Here is a 16,438-nt window from a genome sequence, read left to right on the forward strand (position 1 = left end):
GGCTGACAGAGAGGAGAGGGGGCTGACAGAGAGGAGAGGGGGCTAACAGAGAGGAGAGGGGGGCTGACAGAAAGGAGAGGGGGCTGACAGAGAGGAGGGGGGCTGACAGAGAGGAGAGGGGGGCTGACAGAGAGGAGAGGGGGGCTGACAGAGAGGAGAGGGGGCTGACAGAGAGGAGAGGGGGGCTTGCAGATGGAAGGGGGCTGACAGAGAGGAGAGGGGGGCTGACAGAGAGGAGGGGGGCTAACAGAGAGGAGAGAGGCTGAGAGAGAGGGGATGACAGAGAGGAGAGAGGGGCTGACAAAGAGGAGAGGGGGCTGACAGAGAGGAGAGGGGTCTGACAGAGAGGAGGGGGACTGTCAGAGAGGAGGGGGGCTGACAGAGAAGAGAGGGGCCTGACAGAGGAGAGGGGGCTGGCAGAGAGGAAAGGGGGGCTGACAGAGCGGAGAGAGGGGCTGAGAGAGAGGAGAGGGGGCTGACAGAGAGGAGAGGGGGCTGACAGAGAGGAGAGGGGGGCTGACAGAAAGGAGAGGGGGCTGACAGAGAGGAGGGGGGCTGACAGAGAGGAGAGGGGGGCTGACAGAGAGGAGAGGGGGGCTGACAGAGAGGAGAGGGGGGCTGACAGAGAGGAGAGGGGGCTGACAGAGAGGAGAGGGGGGCTTGCAGATGGAAGGGGGCTGACAGAGAGGAGAGGGGGCTGACAGAGAGGAGGGGGACTGTCAGAGAGGAGGGGGGCTGACAGAGAGGAGGGGGGCTGACAGAGAGGAGAGGGGGCTGACAGAGAGGAGAGGGGGGCTTGCAGATGGAGGGGGGCTAACAAAGGAGAAGGGGGCTGACAGAGAGGAGGGGGGCTGACAAAGAGGAGAGGGGGGCTGACAGAGAGGAGAGGGGGCTGACAGAGAGGAGAGGGGGGCTGACAGAGGAGAGGGGGGCTGACATAGAGGAGAGGGGGGCTGACAGAGAGGAGAGGAGGGCTGACAGAGAGGAGAGGGGGGCTTGCAGATGGAGGGGGGCTAACAGAGGAAAGGGGGGCTGACAGAGAGGAAGGGGGGCTGACAGAGTGGAGGGGTGCTGACAGGGAGGAGGGGGGGCTGACAGAGAGGAGAGGGGGGCTGACAGAGGGGAAGGGGGGGCTGACAGAGGGGAGGGGATCTGACAGAGAGGAGAGGGGGGCTGACAGAGAGGAGAGGGGGGCTGACAGAGAGGAGAGGAGGGCTGACAGAGAGGAGAGGGGGGCTTGCAGATGGAGGGGGGCTAACAGAGGAAAGGGGGGCGGACAGAGAGGAAGGGGGGCTGACAGAGTGGAGGGGTGCTGACAGGGAGGAGGGGGGGCTGACAGAGAGGAGAGGGGGGCTGACAGAGGGGAGGGGATCTGACAGAGAGGAGAGGGGGGCTGACAGAGAGGAGAGGGGGGCTTGCAGATGGAGGGGGGCTAACAGAGGAGAGGGGGGCTGACAGAGAAGAGAGGGGGCTGACAGAGAGGAGAGGGGGGCTTGCAGATGAAGGGGGGCTGACAGAGAGGAGAGGGGGGCTGACAGAGAGGAGGGGGGCTGACAGAGAGGAGAGGGGGGCTGACAGAGAGGAGGGGGGCTAAAAGAGAGGAGAGAGGCTGACAGAGAGGGGCTGACAGAGAGGAGAGAGTGGCTGACAGAGAGGAGAGGGGGCTGACAGAGAGGAGAGGGGGGCTGACAGAGAGGAGAGGGGGGCTGACAGAGAGGAGGGGGACTGACAGAGAGGAGAGGGGGCTGACAGAGAGGAGAGGTGGCTGACAGAGAGGAGAGGGGGGCTGACAGAGAGGAGAGGGGCTGACAGGGAGGAGGGGGGTGCTGACAGAGAGGAGAGGGGGGCTGACATAGAGGAGAGGGGGCTGACATAGAGGAGAGGGGGGCTGACAGAGAGGAGAGGGGGGCTTTCAGATGGAGGGGGGCTGACAGAGAGGAGAGGGGGGCTTGCAGATGGAGGGGGGCTGACAGAGAGGAGAGGGGGGCTGACAGAGAGGAGAGGGGGCCTGACAGAGAGGAGAGGGGGCTGACAGAAAGGAGGGGGGCTGACAGAGAGGAGAGGGGTGCTGACAGAGAGTAGAGGGGGCTGACAGAGAGGAGAGGGGGCTGACAGAGAGGAGAGGGGGGCTTGCAGATGGAGGGGGGCTAACAGAGGAGAAGGGGGCTGACAGAGAGGAGAGGAGGGCTGACAGAGAGGAGAGGGGGGCTGACAGAGAGGAGAGGGGGCTGACAGAGAGGAGAGGGGGGCTGACAGAGGAGAGGGGCTGACAGAGAGAAGGGGGACTGACAGGGAGGAGGGGGGCTGACAGAGATTAGAGGGGGGCTGACAGAGAGGAGAGGGGGCTGACAGAGGAGAGGGGGGCTGACAGAGAGGAAAGGGGGGCTGACAGAAAGGAGAGGGGGCTGACAGAGAGGAGGGGGGCTGACAGAGAGGAGAGGGGGGCTGACAGAGAGGAGAGGGGGGCAGACAGAGAGGAGAGGGGGCTGACAGAGAGGAGAGGGGGCCTTGCAGATGGAGGGGGGCTAACAGATGAGAGGGGGGCTGACAGAGAGGAGAGGGGGCTGACAGAGAGGAGGGGGGCTGACAGGGAGGAGAGGGGGCTGACAGAGAGGAGAAGGGGCTGACAGAGAGGAGGGGGGCTGACAGGGAGGAGGGGGGGCTGACAGAGAGGGGAGGGGGGCTGACAGAGAGGACAGGGGGGCTTGCAGATGGAGGGGGGCTAACAGAGGAGGGGGGGCTGACAGAGAGGAGAGGGGGGCTTGCAGATGCAGGGGGGCTGACAGAGAGGAGAGGGGGCTGACAGAGAGGAGGGGGGCTAACAGAGAGGAGATTGGCTGACAGAGAGGGGCTGACACAGAGGAGAGAGGGGCTGACGGAGAGGAAAGGTGGCTGACTGAGAGGAGAGGGGGGCTGACAGAGAGGAGAGGGGGCTGGCAGAGAGGAGAGGGGGGCTGACAGAGAGGAGAGGATGCTGAAAGAGAGGAGAGGGGGGTTTGCAGATGGAGGGGGGCTGACAGAGAGGAGGGGGGCTGACAGAGAGGAGAGGGGGGCTGACAGAGAGGAGAGGGTGCTGACAGAGAGGAGAGGGGGGCTGACAGAGTGGAGAGGGACTGACAGGGAGGAGGGGGGCTGACAGAGAGGAGAGGGGGCTGACAGAGGAGAGGGGGGCTGACAGAGAGGAGAGGGGGGCTGACAGAGAGAAGAGGGGGCTGACAGAGAGAAGAGGGGGGCTGACAGAGAGGAGAGGGGGCTGACAGAGAGGAGAGGGGGGCTGACAGAAAGGAGAGGGGGCTGACAGAGAGGCGGGGGGCTAACAGAGAGGAGAGGGGGCTGACAGAGAGGAGAGGGGGGCTGACAGAAAGGAGAGGGGGCTGACAGAGAGGAGGGGGGGGCTGACAGAGAGGAGAGGATGCTGAAAGAGAGGAGAGGGGGGTTTGCAGATGGAGGGGGGCTGACAGAGAGGAGGGGGGCTGACAGAGAGGAGAGGGGGGCTGACAGAGAGGAGAGGGTGTTGACAGAGAGGAGAGGGGGGCTGACAGAGTGGAGAGGGACTGACAGGGAGGAGGGGGGCTGACAAAGAGGAGAGGGGGCTGACAGAGGAGAGGGGGGCTGACAGAGAGGAGAGGGGGGCTGACAGAGAGAAGAGGGGGGCTGACAGAGAGAAGAGGGGGGCTGACAGAGAGGAGAGGGGGCTGACAGAGAGGAGAGGGGGGCTGACAGAAAGGAGAGGGGGCTGACAGAGAGGCGGGGGGCTAACAGAGAGGAGAGGGGGCTGACAGAGAGGAGAGGGGGGCTGACAGAAAGGAGAGGGGGCTGACAGAGAGGAGGGGGGCTAACAGAGAGGAGAGGGGGCTGACAGAGAGAAGAGGGGGGCTGACAGAGAGGAGAGGGGGCTGACAGAGAGGAGAGGGGGGCTGACAGAAAGGAGAGGGGGCTGACAGAGAGGCGGGGGGCTGACAGAGAGGAGAGGGGGGCTGACAGAGAGGAGAGGGGGCTGACAGAGAGGAGAGGGGGGCTTGCAGATGGAAGGGGGCTGACAGAGAGGAGAGGGGTGCTGACAGAGAGGAGGGGGCTAACAGAGAGGAGAGAGGCTGACAGAGAGGGGCTGACAGAGAGGAGAGAGGGGCTGACAAAGAGGAGAGGGGGCTGACAGAGAGGAGAGGGGGGCTGACAGAGAGGAGGGGGACTGTCAGAGAGGAGGGGGGCTGACAGAGAGGAGAGGGGGCTGACAGAGCGGAGAGAGGGGCTGACAGAGAGGAGAGGGGGCTGAAAGAGAGGAGAGGGGGGCTTGCAGATGGAGGGGGGCTAACAAAGGAGAACGGGGCTGACAGAGAGGAGGGGGGCTGACAAAGAGGAGAGGGGGGCTGACAGAGAGGAGAGGGGGCTGACAGGGAGGAGGGGGGCTGACAGAGAGGAGAGGGGGGCTGGCAGAGGAGAGGGGGGCTGACATAGAGGAGAGGGGGGCTGACAGAGAGGAGAGGGGGGCTGACAGAGAGGATAGGGGGGCTTGCAGATGGAGGGGGGCTAACAGAGGAGAGGGGGGCTGACAGAGAGGAGAGGGGGGCTTGCAGATGGAGGGGGGCTGACAGAGAGGAGAGGGGGGCTGACAGAGATTAGAGGTGGACTGACAGAGAGAAGAGGGGGGCTGACAGAGAGGAGAGGGGGCTAACAGAGAGGAGAGGGGGTCTGACAGAGAGGAAAGGGGCTAACAGAGAGGAGAGGGGGGCTAACAGAGAGGAGAGGGGGGCTGACAGAGAGGAGAGGGGGCTAACAGAGAGGAGAGGGGGGCTAACAGAGAGAAGAGGGGGGCTGACAGAGAGGAGAGTGGAGCTGACAGAGAGGAGAGGGGGCTAACAGAGAGGAGAGTGGAGCTGACAGAGAGGAGAGGGGGGCTGACAGAGAGGAGAGTGGAGCTAACAGAGAGGAGAGGGGGGCTGACAGAGAGGAGAGGGGGCTAACAGAGAGGAGAGGGGGGCTAACAGAGAGAAGAGGGGGGCTAACAGAGAGGAGAGTAGGGCTGACAGAGAGGAGAGGGGGGCTGACAGAGAGGAGGGTTCTGCCACTGCGATCATACCTTTGGGTTCCCACATCCCGCTGTGCTGACAAGGTCTCAGGCTCCCCTGTCACCTCTTGTCTCCCACGGTCCCCAGCCGTGGTGGAGCAGGAAGAGTACGAGGCCGAGCCTCCATGAGATGAGGACTGTGAGGTCGGTCGGAGTTGGCGGCTGCTCGCCTCTTACACAGACAAGCTACACCGGCGGTCTGTGACATCGAGCAGAGAGGCGTGCACCGCACAGCCGCCCCGGCCACATAATAAATACAGAGCTATGGGGCAGAGGACGGGACACAGACAGAGGCGCTGTATATTAGTTGTGCCCGGGTTTCCGGGGGACAGAAACCCGGGCACAAGTTGCCAAACCCGTACTGTCCGGGTCAATCCCATACGGGTGGCAACCCTAATGGCCAGCTATAGTGTGTGACTGTTGCTCCTTTGAAAAGTGATCCATGCTTGGATCTTTTTTTTCAGTGCTGTTTGAGAGGTGGTGAGGCGGTGATATGATTAAGGCTCACACTAGAATGCTGTGTGGAAAAGCCGCGTTCCTGTGTGACTTCCCGCACCACATTCCAATCACACTGCCCTTGCGATCTGCTGCGGGAGTCAGTGCAAAATGAGTTATATAGAAGAAGTGTAGCGCTAAGAATTATAAACAACACCACTATACGTGTGCGAAGTTGTGCCACTTATATGTGAAGTATAAATGTACAAAACACTCCTTATAAAACTGTACACAATATATACATAATGTGAAGGGAAGTAATGGTGGTACTTCGCTCCAAGGAGTAAAAATGAAAAGTGAAGAGTAACAAAACTTAAAAAGTCCTCAAAGGGTTTAGAGAGTCCTTAGGAAACATTTAACACCCAAAAATTTGTGACAAGACTTTGTGTTGATAGAAGATCCACCACCTTTAAGCTGGAGGCTTACCGGAGGGATTGGACACAGCTGGGTGTACACCCACTGGGTCAATCAAGCTTTAAATAGTGGGGACCCACGGTGGTATCTATGCTTTGTACAGGTTACTCCAGGTACCACGGATGCTTAGATGTATTTAAATGGAATATGGGAGGTAGATCCGCTCAGACATCCAATACGTATATAGAAGAAATATAGATATACATAGCGTAATACTGTATGGATAGTTAAAACTCATTTATTGAGAAGTAAAAACACTCACATTTATGATGAAAATACAGCGCTTTGTAAAATTGCAAATCTCTGGCAATGTTGGTGGTGTCAGCAGTGGGTCCCGACGCGTTTCGTCCAAGGGGACATCATCTGGGGTGCTGCACCACCCCAAACATTGCCATTATATATAATCCAGGGCCCCCCTGGATTAGTGCAAAATTAGTGACACTCCAAATGCAGGACACGAACACAGTGCATTTGCCAAAACCAGATCACATGGTACAAAAGTAGCACGCAATGCGGTTGCCATGTATCTCAAACTGTAGTGCATGCACTACTTTTGGTGCAGTGCGATTTCAGCCCATTCAAAATGAATGGGGCTGAAATCACAGAACACAGAACTGCATATGAATTGCCCAGGAACAGCTCAGCATTCCCATGCAATTCCCATGCATTTCCTAGTGTGAATGGACCCCTAACCTGATCATTGCTGTACTACCACTCTGCAGTCACATGCAGGGCAGTTGCAGTGCAGCCCCATTAAACTGCATTACCTCGTTCGGTGGCAGCAACATTCTGTTTAAGCACAGCATTGTGGCCGCGGCATGTGTACAGCTGGTAGCAGCTGTATGTTTAGTGTTCAGACAGGGGGTCAGTAAAACTATGGCTCAACCATCCAGTTTTACTGCCCCCAAGCACATGTGTAAACAAGCCCTAAGATCCTCTGAAACAGAACAGAGATCACTTCAATCAGCAGAGGATTCCTGAGCAGATCCCTTCCTGAATCAGAGCTGAACAGGATGGATGTCAGTTTTTACATCTGTGCCCATTTCTGATTGTGGCAGCAGACAGAGGAGGACCTGTGACAGCTCTATGGGAGGCTGGATGAAAACAGACTCCAGTGTTTATTTACTGTCTGTTTACATCAGGCTTTCTCCGATATGTCACATTTAGGTCCAGATAAATGGAAGAGGGCACAGTCCTTTTTTGATTTTTTTTTCCCCCCAGACCTGGAAAGATTTAGAGCTAAGCAGGTGTAAACAGTCCATTTATATCAGCCTGTCCATAGGGCTGCATGGACCTTCCGATCAGGTCCTCCTGATAGGGCTGCATGGACCTTCCGATCAGGTCCTCCTGATAGGGCTGCATGGACCTTTCGATCAGGTCCTCCTGATAGGGCTGCATGGACCTTCCGATCAGGTCCTCCTGATAGGGCTGCATGGACCTTCCGATCAGGTCCTCCTGATAGGGCTGCATGGACCTTCCGGTCAGGTCCTCCTGATAGGGCTGCATGGACCTTCCGATCAGGTCCTCCTGATAGGGCTGCATGGACCTTCCGGTCAGGTCCTCCTGATAGGGCTGCATGGACCTTCCGATCAGGTCCCCCTGATGGGGCTGCATGGACCTTCAGATCAGGTCCCCCTGATGGGGCTGCATGGACCTTCCGATCAGGTCCCCCTGATGGGGCTGCATGGACCTTCCGATCAGGTCCCCCTGATGGGGCTGCATGGACCTTCCGATCAGGTCCTCCTGACAAACTGAGAGGAGGTCCTGAATGGAATACCCATGTGAAAGGACCCCTTTAGGTCACCAGAGTGCACTTATTTCTGCACTCTTGTGATCTGTATTCAGCTAACAGCGGGCTAAAGTCTGCAGTTGGCTGACGTAAAAAAAATTGGTACTATGCAAGTGCATGCCACAAATATTACAAACCTTTTGATTCATGCTGATATATTGACCCCACCCCATTCTTTACCCAACAGGGATTGGTGGGGTTGATAGGCGGGGGGTGCAGTTTCCCATTTTTGCCCCAAGCGCTGGATTACCTTGTCCCAGCACTGGGCCAAAGGTAATCTGAATGAACTGAGGGGCTACCTGGAGACAGTCCTTTTAAAAGATTGGGAGATGCAGTGTTTCCTGGGAATTGGAGGACGAGTCTTCTCTCTCAGATGTTATCTTAAAAGACTTCTTGAAAGACTTCTGGAAAGACGTTACTGGTGAGTATAACTTGGGTTTTAAGATTTCCACCTAATGACTTCAGTGGGGTTTGCATTTACATCTGCAATGTTTGGGTTTTCAGATAGATTTGTGAAACGTGCCCACAAGTCAATCCCGGGCACATCCACCCCATCACTATGCAGCACAATTAGAACAAAGAATGAGATTCTCTATCAGGAAATTGTAATAAATGTTACCATCCAATGGGAATAATATATTGTCCACAATAAAATAGAGTACAAATATTTAAACATGTATAATATTGTACATATTGCCTCTATATATAACATATATTTAATAATGAATGTAAAAAATGTAACTTTATTTAACCCGTTATATAGAATTCTGACCTTTTTTTTTTCTGTTTAGGTGGATTGATGACTCAAGTTTTTGGACATGCTTGTCTTAAAAAAATATGACTAAGTTAGATGAGAAATGAGCCATATGGGTGTCTTAAGTGACGGAAAGTCTTTTTGCAGTTCACTGGAGGATTCACGTAGGATTCAAGCCATATCAGTGTTCTAAAGTTTGTAGGTGTTTTGGAGCCTCTTCAAGATTGATCCAACCTCAGAGGACAACAGGAGAGAAATTAATTCAGTGTTCTGGAATTGACAATGGCTTTACAATAACGTCCAACTCATGTATGCATAAGATAAGTCATTTCAGAAGATATTTCTTGTTTGGAATGGGATAACGGTTTTAATATGGAGGCAAAACGTGTCACACACCAGAAGGTTCACACTGGAGAAAAGTCATATGAGTGTTCTGAATGTGGCAAAGATTTTACATGTAAGTCATATCTTAACAGACACCAGAAGATTCACACTGGAGAGAAGCCATATGAGTGTTCTGAATGTGGCAAAGCTTTTACAACAAAGATAGAGCTTATCTCACACCAGAGGGTTCACAGTGGGGAGAAACCTTTTCAGTGTTCTGAATGTGGCAAAACTTTTACACAGAAGGGTAATCTTAACAAACACAAGATGATTCATACTGGAAAGAGGCCATATCAGTGTTCAGAATGTGACAAAGCTTTTATACAGAAAGATAACCTTATCACACACCAGATGACTCACACTGGAGAGAAGTCATATGAGTGTTCAGAATGTGACAAAGCTTTTACAGTTAAGTCAAATCTTATCAGACACCAGAAGATTCACACTGGAGAGAAGCCATATGAGTGTTCTGAATGTGACAAAGCTTTTACAACAAAGAAAGAGCTTATCACACACCAGAGAGTTCACACTGGAGAGAAGCCATATAAGTGTTCTGAATGTAACAAAGCTTTTAAAACAAAGTCACACCTTATCATTCACCAGATGATTCACACGGGAAAGAAGCGGTATGAGTGTTCTGAATGTGAAAAAGCTTTCTTAGAGAAGAGAGACCTTATCAGACACCAGATGATTCACACTGGAGAGAGGCCCTATGAGTGTTCTGAATGTGGCAAAGCTTATACAGACAAGAAAGGGCTTAACAGACATCAGAAAAATCACATTGAAGAGAAGCCATATGAGTGTTCTGAATGTGACAAAGCTTTTACAGAGAAGTCAGGCCTTATCAGACACCAGAGGATTCACACTGGAGAGAAACGATATCAGTGTTCTGAATGTGATAAAGCTTTTACAGAGAGGGAAACCCTTTTCCAACACACAATAGTCCACACCAGAGAGAAGCCATATCAATGTTCTGAATGTGGAAAAGCTTTTACAGTGAAGTCAAGCCTTATCATACACCAGAGGGTTCACACTGGAGAGAAGCCATTTCAATGTTCTGAATGTGGCAAAGCTTTTACCATGAAGTCAAATCTTATCACACACCAGAGGGTTCACACTGGAGAGAAGCCATTTCAATGTTCTGAATGTGGCAAAGCTTTTACCATGAAGTCAAATCTTATCACACACCAGAAGGTTCACATTGGAGAGAAGCCATTTCAATGCTCTGAATGTGATAAAGCTTTTACAGGTAATTCCGGGCTAATCTATCACCAGAGGATTCATAAACTTCAGCTGCAGAAAAGGAAACTCTGAAAGAGGGGGGATATTATAGGGGTAGGAGCTAAGCTGTAATGAAAGACTTCAGGGTATCTCAGTTGCACACCTCGTGTCATCTCACACGCTAGTAAAAAAGTATATTGCTATTTAAAAAAAATAAAATAAGTGAGCAAACAGGAATGTAATGGGTGGACACTTTAGTATTTATGTCAGTTGGGCACAACCTAGAAAGTCCTTGAATATTCTACATTTTGACAATTTTTTTGGCAGGCAACAATGGACTGTTTCCTTATGATTCTTATCTGTACCCTTTTTATGGGTCTTTGTCTGAACATGTAATGCATTTGCATGATTCCCTAACTGAGATGTGTTCCCAAGTGTTTTCTTCATTACCTGATCCTGAGCTAATACGTGACCAACACTGCCTCAGTACAGGGAGACTGGGTAGAAGTCAAGCGGCATCTTGCCAAGCCTCTGAAGCCTCGGTGGGAGAGTCCTTTCCAGGTTCTGCTGACAATTGCTATATCAGTCAATCATGAGAGCTCCAGCTAAGCCCATCTTGTATATTTCCCTCACCTATTACCATGATCAATGCCTCCTCTCCATATTCCACCTCCTCTCATGGATGACAGCTATGCAGACAGGGACACAAGGCATGCAGAAGTCTCCATTCCATGAGAAAGAAACTTCTTAAACTGGCACAGGCCTTGCAACAGTGAGTTGCTGCTGTTTTATGGGAGGCATTCAACATGACCACCTTATCCCAGCTGGCTACTTGCGTTTTATTCAGTTCTGCTGAAAGTGTAAGGGACTTCATCATGTGAAGATTGGATGTGCTTATCTAGTTTTTCTGTCCATCTATTGGTCACCTCCATAGACCAATCATACAGTACAGCTACAAGAGATCTAAACTTACAAAGGGCTGAGTATGTGGTCATATTCCTACAACTTCTACTGGGGGACTGAAATTTATCTCATTGGGGTTCTCTTTATTGACCGAGTAAACCTTCTTTTTTAGCTTTTATTTGTGAAGAACACTTTTTATTTGGAAACATTTTGTGATGTCAAGTATAACTTGCGCCATGTATGTCATTGTTGATTTTGCCCAATCTGTCATTAACCATGTTAGTCCCGGGGCTTTTCTCTCCCTAAACCCCTTGAGTCCCAGAGCATTTCATTTTTTTGGCAATGTCTCAGTTCTGCACATTATATGATTAGAATTTGTAGTCTACCCAAATGTACACATCATCAGATTTTTGGGACTGATAGGGATTAACTACTTTAGCTCCGGAAGGTTTTACACCCTTCATGACAAGGCCATTTTCTTTTTGCCATTTGGCACAATGCTACCTATTTTTTATTACATTAATGAAAAACAAAGTTGAATATTTAGAAAAAAAACAAAACAATTTTCTACTTTCTGCTATAAAACATATGCAATAAAATAACATTTCTTCATAAAGTTTGCCCAAAATGTATTCTGCTACATGTCATAGGTAAAGAAAAACAAAATCCCAATAAATGCACATTAGCTGGTTTGTGTGCAAGTTATAGCATCTATGAGCTATGGTATATATACTGTATATTGGAAAATTGATCAATCTTGATGTACTGATGGCCTATCTAATTTCTTGGGGCCCCTAAAATGCCAGGACAGTACAAATACCCCCCAAATGACCTATTTTTGGAATGTACACAGTCTGAGGTATTTAGTAGGAGGCATGGCAAGTGTTTTGAAGTTGTAATTGTTCACCACAATTTTTTTGGGAAAATTAATCGCTTCAGCCCCTGGAGATTTGGTTGCTGAATGACCGGGCCATTTTTTTGCGATTCGGCACTGCGTCACTTTAACTGACAATTGCGCGGTCGTTGCACCCAAACAAAATAGACGTCCCTTTTTTCCCACAAATAGAGATTTTTTTTTGGTGGTATTTTATCATCTCTGCGGTTTTTATTTTTTGCGCTATAAACAAAAAAAGAGCGACAGTTTTGAAAAAAAAAACAAATTTTTTACTTTCTGCTATAATAACTATCCCCCCAATTTAAAAAACAAAAAAAAACAAATTTCTTCCTCAGTTTAGGCCGATACGTATTCTTCTACACAGACTGCGACATTATGGTGGATAGATCGGACATTTTTGACACATTTTTGGGACCATTGGCATTTTTACAGCGATCAGTGAAATAAAAATGCATTGATTACTGTAAAAATGTCACTGGCAGTGAAGGGGTTAACCACTAGGGGGGCAATCAAGGGGTTAATGTGTTCCCTATTGTGTGTTCTAACTGAAGGGGGGGGGGGGGGTGTGCAGGGAAGATGACAGATCGCTGTTCATACTCTGTATGTACAGATGATCTGTCTGTTCTCCCCTCAGAGAACCGGAAACTGTGTGTTTACACACAGAGATCCCGTTTCTCGCCGTGTCACAAACAATCGCAGGAGCCTGGCAGTCATCGCATTGGCTCCAGGGGCGCACGCCCCTAGTGGCTACAGGGGCGCCTGCCGTGCCATTCTGCCGCAGTACAGCGGCGGCTGGTCAGCAAGTGGTTAAGAAATTAAATAGGGACACTGACTGGTGACAGTATGTTAAAAATAAATACATATTTTTTAAAAACATGTATTCATTTTTTTTAACCACTTACTGACCGGCTCCTGTACATATACATCGGCATTTTGTAGAGGGATATCTCCCGTAACGGCAGCAGCTGCTGCCACAACCGAGGTATCCATCTTTACAGGAGCCGGTTCTGTGTACGATAATGGTGGTCTCTGCGGCGGTTTCTCCATGGGATCACCGTTATTGGCTGCGGGAGAGGTGCCACCCCCCTCCCGTGGCTCTCCTGCACCCTCCGGTGCTTACCGGAGCCATCGGTAGCGGCGGAGGAGATCGGGACCTTTCACTGCTTAGGTATGGAGACGAGTGAGGCTAAGATGGCCGCCACCCATCTCCATACCATAGGAGGGCGGAAGCGACGTCATGACGTCAGCTCCACCCATATGTCTTAAAGGCATATTTTTTATGTCATTTTTTCAAACGACTTTTTTTTTTTTTTTTTGGCATTTTAGTCCAAATATGAGATCTGAGGACTTTTTGACCCCAGATCTCATATTTAAGAGGACCTGTCATGCTTTTTTCTATTACAAGGGATGTTTACATTTCTTGTAATAGGAATAAAAGTGATCCAAAATTATAAAAAAAAAAAAAAACAGTGTAAAATTAAATATAATAAAGTAAAAGCTCGCGCGCAGAAGCGGACGCATACGTGAGTAGCGCCCTCATATGAAAACGGTGGTCAAACCACACATGTGAAGTATCGCCGCGACTGGTAGAGCAAGAGCAATAATTCTAGCCCTAGATCTCCTCTGTAGCGCAAAACATACAACCTGTAGAAGTTTTTTAAACGTTGCCTATGGAGATTTTTAAGGGTAAAATTTTGACGCCATTCCACGAGCGGGTGCAATTTTGAAGCGTGACATGTTGGGTAACAATTTACTTGGTGTAACATTATATTTCACAATATAAAAAAAAAAATTGGGCTAACTTTACTGTTGTCTTATTTTTTTATTCAAAAAGTGCAAAAAAAAATATTGCAACGACCGCCATTTTATTCTATAGGGTGTTAGAAAAGAAACCAATACATAATGTTTTAGGGTTCTAAGTAATTTTCTAGCAAAAAAAACTGTTTTAAACATGTAAACACCTAAAATCCAAAACAAGGCTGGTCCTTTAGTTGTTAACATTTTAAACAATTTTCTTTTTTTACTTTTTTTTTACATTCTTGCATCAGAGTAGTTCTGTGACGCTGTACTACTCTTGGGGGGAGGAAGTTTGATCAGGGATCAACTTTTTTGACACTTTGGTTTGCTGTTACAGCGATGATCACTGTAACAGCGATGTTTTGCACTGTCATGACTGGGTTACATTTGTAACTATTGTGTGCTGTGATTGGCCCACAGCTATCACATGGTACAGGGTGCTGTGACTGGCCCAGGTACCATGTGATATCTGTGGGACAATCACAGCTGTTATGGATGGAATTCATAACTAACAGCTTTTTTGACATAGTGATAAAGTGAATGGTTACTGGCAGCTGAAATATGTTGTGTCTTGTGGACGCAGCGGTCACTGTAGTGGTGCACTGCACATCCCAGGGGGGCACACCAGTACGCAGGTGCCAAGTGATACAGGGTCACTTAGCTTGTAGCTGTCACCCACCCGCAGTATATGTACTTCAGGTGGTCAGCAACTGGGACATTTGATAGGAAATTTAGATACATATATTTTTATTTCCTGGGTTTTTATTGGGAATACATTGGAAAAAAAAATATTTTCCAGTAATTTATTCCAAATCCGCAACCTAATCTCTTATATTTTACAAAAAAATGTGAATATAGTATTGTGTTTATATGCGCTAAAATTAATTTTACTGTATTTTACTGTATTTTTTTTGTTTCCTGAAAATCTGCATTTGATAAACAGCATCACAAATATTGTGTGACTTAAAAAATTGCAACAGCCACATTTTTATTGTCCAGTGCATTTCTGATTTCAGAAAATATCTATCGTTTGGGGGTTCTAAGTAGTTTTCTAGCAAACATTGCTGATTTTAACAGCATTAAAAAATAAAAATATTTCCTCGGACAGCAAGTCTGGACCACCTTTAAATTTTCAGCATTGTGATTTTGATTGACAATTACTCAGTCATGTAACACTGTTCACAAATTAATTTTATATGATTTTTTTTTTCAGAATATAGAGCTTTCTTTTGGTGGTATCTATGTGCCATTGCGTTTTTTATTTCTTTACTATACAGTATCAATGGAAAAATACTGAACATTTTAGTTTTCTTTCTTTTCTGCAAATAAATTTTACAAATAAATCTTTCTTCATAAATGTAGCCAAAATGTATTCTGCTGCATTTATTTGATCAAAAATAAATCAGCGTATATTTTGTTTTCTGTGTGAGAGTTATAGAGTCTACAGAAATATGGTGAATATATGCGAAAAGTAACAACCGTGATGTTCTGACTATCCGTCTCATTTATTAAGGTTCTAAAATTTCAGGACAGTACAACCACCACCACCATGACACATTTTTGGAAAGTAGACACCCCAAGCTATTTAGTAAGAAGTATGATGAGTTTATTTGAAGTTGTAATCTTTTGCCACATTTTTTTGAAAATGAAGAAAATAAATACAATTTGATTTTATTTAACAAAGTTGTCACTTTAACAAGTTATTTCTCAAACACGGCACAGGAATATTTACAATTAAACCCCAAAACACAATCTTCTACTCCCCCTGAGTATGGATATCCCACATGTATGAAATGTTTTTGCCTCCTAGATGCATAGAGAGGCCCAAAATCCAAGGAGCACCTTTAGGATTTCAAAGTGCATACATTTTGAATAAAATTTGCTGACCACCTATCACATTTCATGAAGTCCTGAAGTGCCAGAATAGAAGAAACATCTACAAAATGAGGTATGGTGATATCACATTTTTTGCCACAAGTTTTTTTGGAAAATGAAGAAACAAAATGAAATTGTAGAGTATTTTGTTTACTCACAGCTGTCGTATAATAATATATTTCTCATACATAGTATATACAGTATAGGAATAAATAGGATTACACCCCAAAACATGCTCTTATGTTCCTCCTGAGTATGGGGATACCACATATTTCGCAAAGTCTAGCTGCATAAAGGGTCCCAAAATCCAAAGAGCACCTTCAGGCTTGCAAGGGGCATACATTACACATCTGTTTCCCTGAATACCTATCACATGTCTGGGGTTCATGGAGTGTCAGGAAAATTGGAACTCCCACTAAAAAAAACTGGCACTGGTGTGGCAGTGATAAGAAACACTGTTGCTGGCTTACACTGGTCTGGTGACATTGGAACTTGTGTGGTTGTGATCAGGAATCCTGTTGCTTGCTCCACTGGTCTTGTGACACTGGGACTTCTGTGGCCTTGGGAAGAGCTGGGGCTGATGTTGAGCAGGAATGTAATAAGTGCAATGTGCAGAAGATAAATGCTTGCGGGTCCCCGCTCAGGCTGTCAAAGTCCAGTTAGTTGGATGAGGCTGACCAGTGAGGGTGCAGGCTGAGGAAAGGTCCATCCAGACCCAAAGCAAACTGAAAAACAGGCCACTTTCACACTGAGGCGCTGTCCACGTTAGCGCTAAAACACTGCTAGTTTTAGCGGTGCTTTACCGGCGTTTTAGCAGCGCTTTTCAGTTGCTAACGGAGTGCTTTT

General features: G+C 48.6%; 2 protein-coding genes across 4 annotated transcripts in view; one reads left to right on the plus strand and one right to left on the minus strand.

The window, feature by feature from the left end:
• The window catches only part of LOC141126592 (uncharacterized), a 57,180-nt gene extending 42,095 nt beyond the window's left edge, over positions 1–15,085 (plus strand). For both annotated transcript variants that reach the window (XM_073612514.1, XM_073612515.1), the window contains exon 2: positions 8,555–15,085. In XM_073612514.1, the coding sequence (XP_073468615.1) occupies positions 8,890–10,215 (1,326 nt within the window). In that variant the 5' untranslated portion in view covers positions 8,555–8,889 and the 3' untranslated portion in view covers positions 10,216–15,085. The remainder of the gene's footprint in view (positions 1–8,554) is intronic.
• Positions 1–16,438, minus strand: part of LOC141126579 (uncharacterized) — a 927,381-nt gene that overhangs the window by 67,676 nt on the left and 843,267 nt on the right. The window lies entirely within an intron of this gene.

The sequence above is a fragment of the Aquarana catesbeiana genome, linkage group LG02 (genome assembly GCF_042186555.1).
Source record: "Aquarana catesbeiana isolate 2022-GZ linkage group LG02, ASM4218655v1, whole genome shotgun sequence".
NCBI lineage: Eukaryota > Metazoa > Chordata > Amphibia > Anura > Ranidae > Aquarana > Aquarana catesbeiana.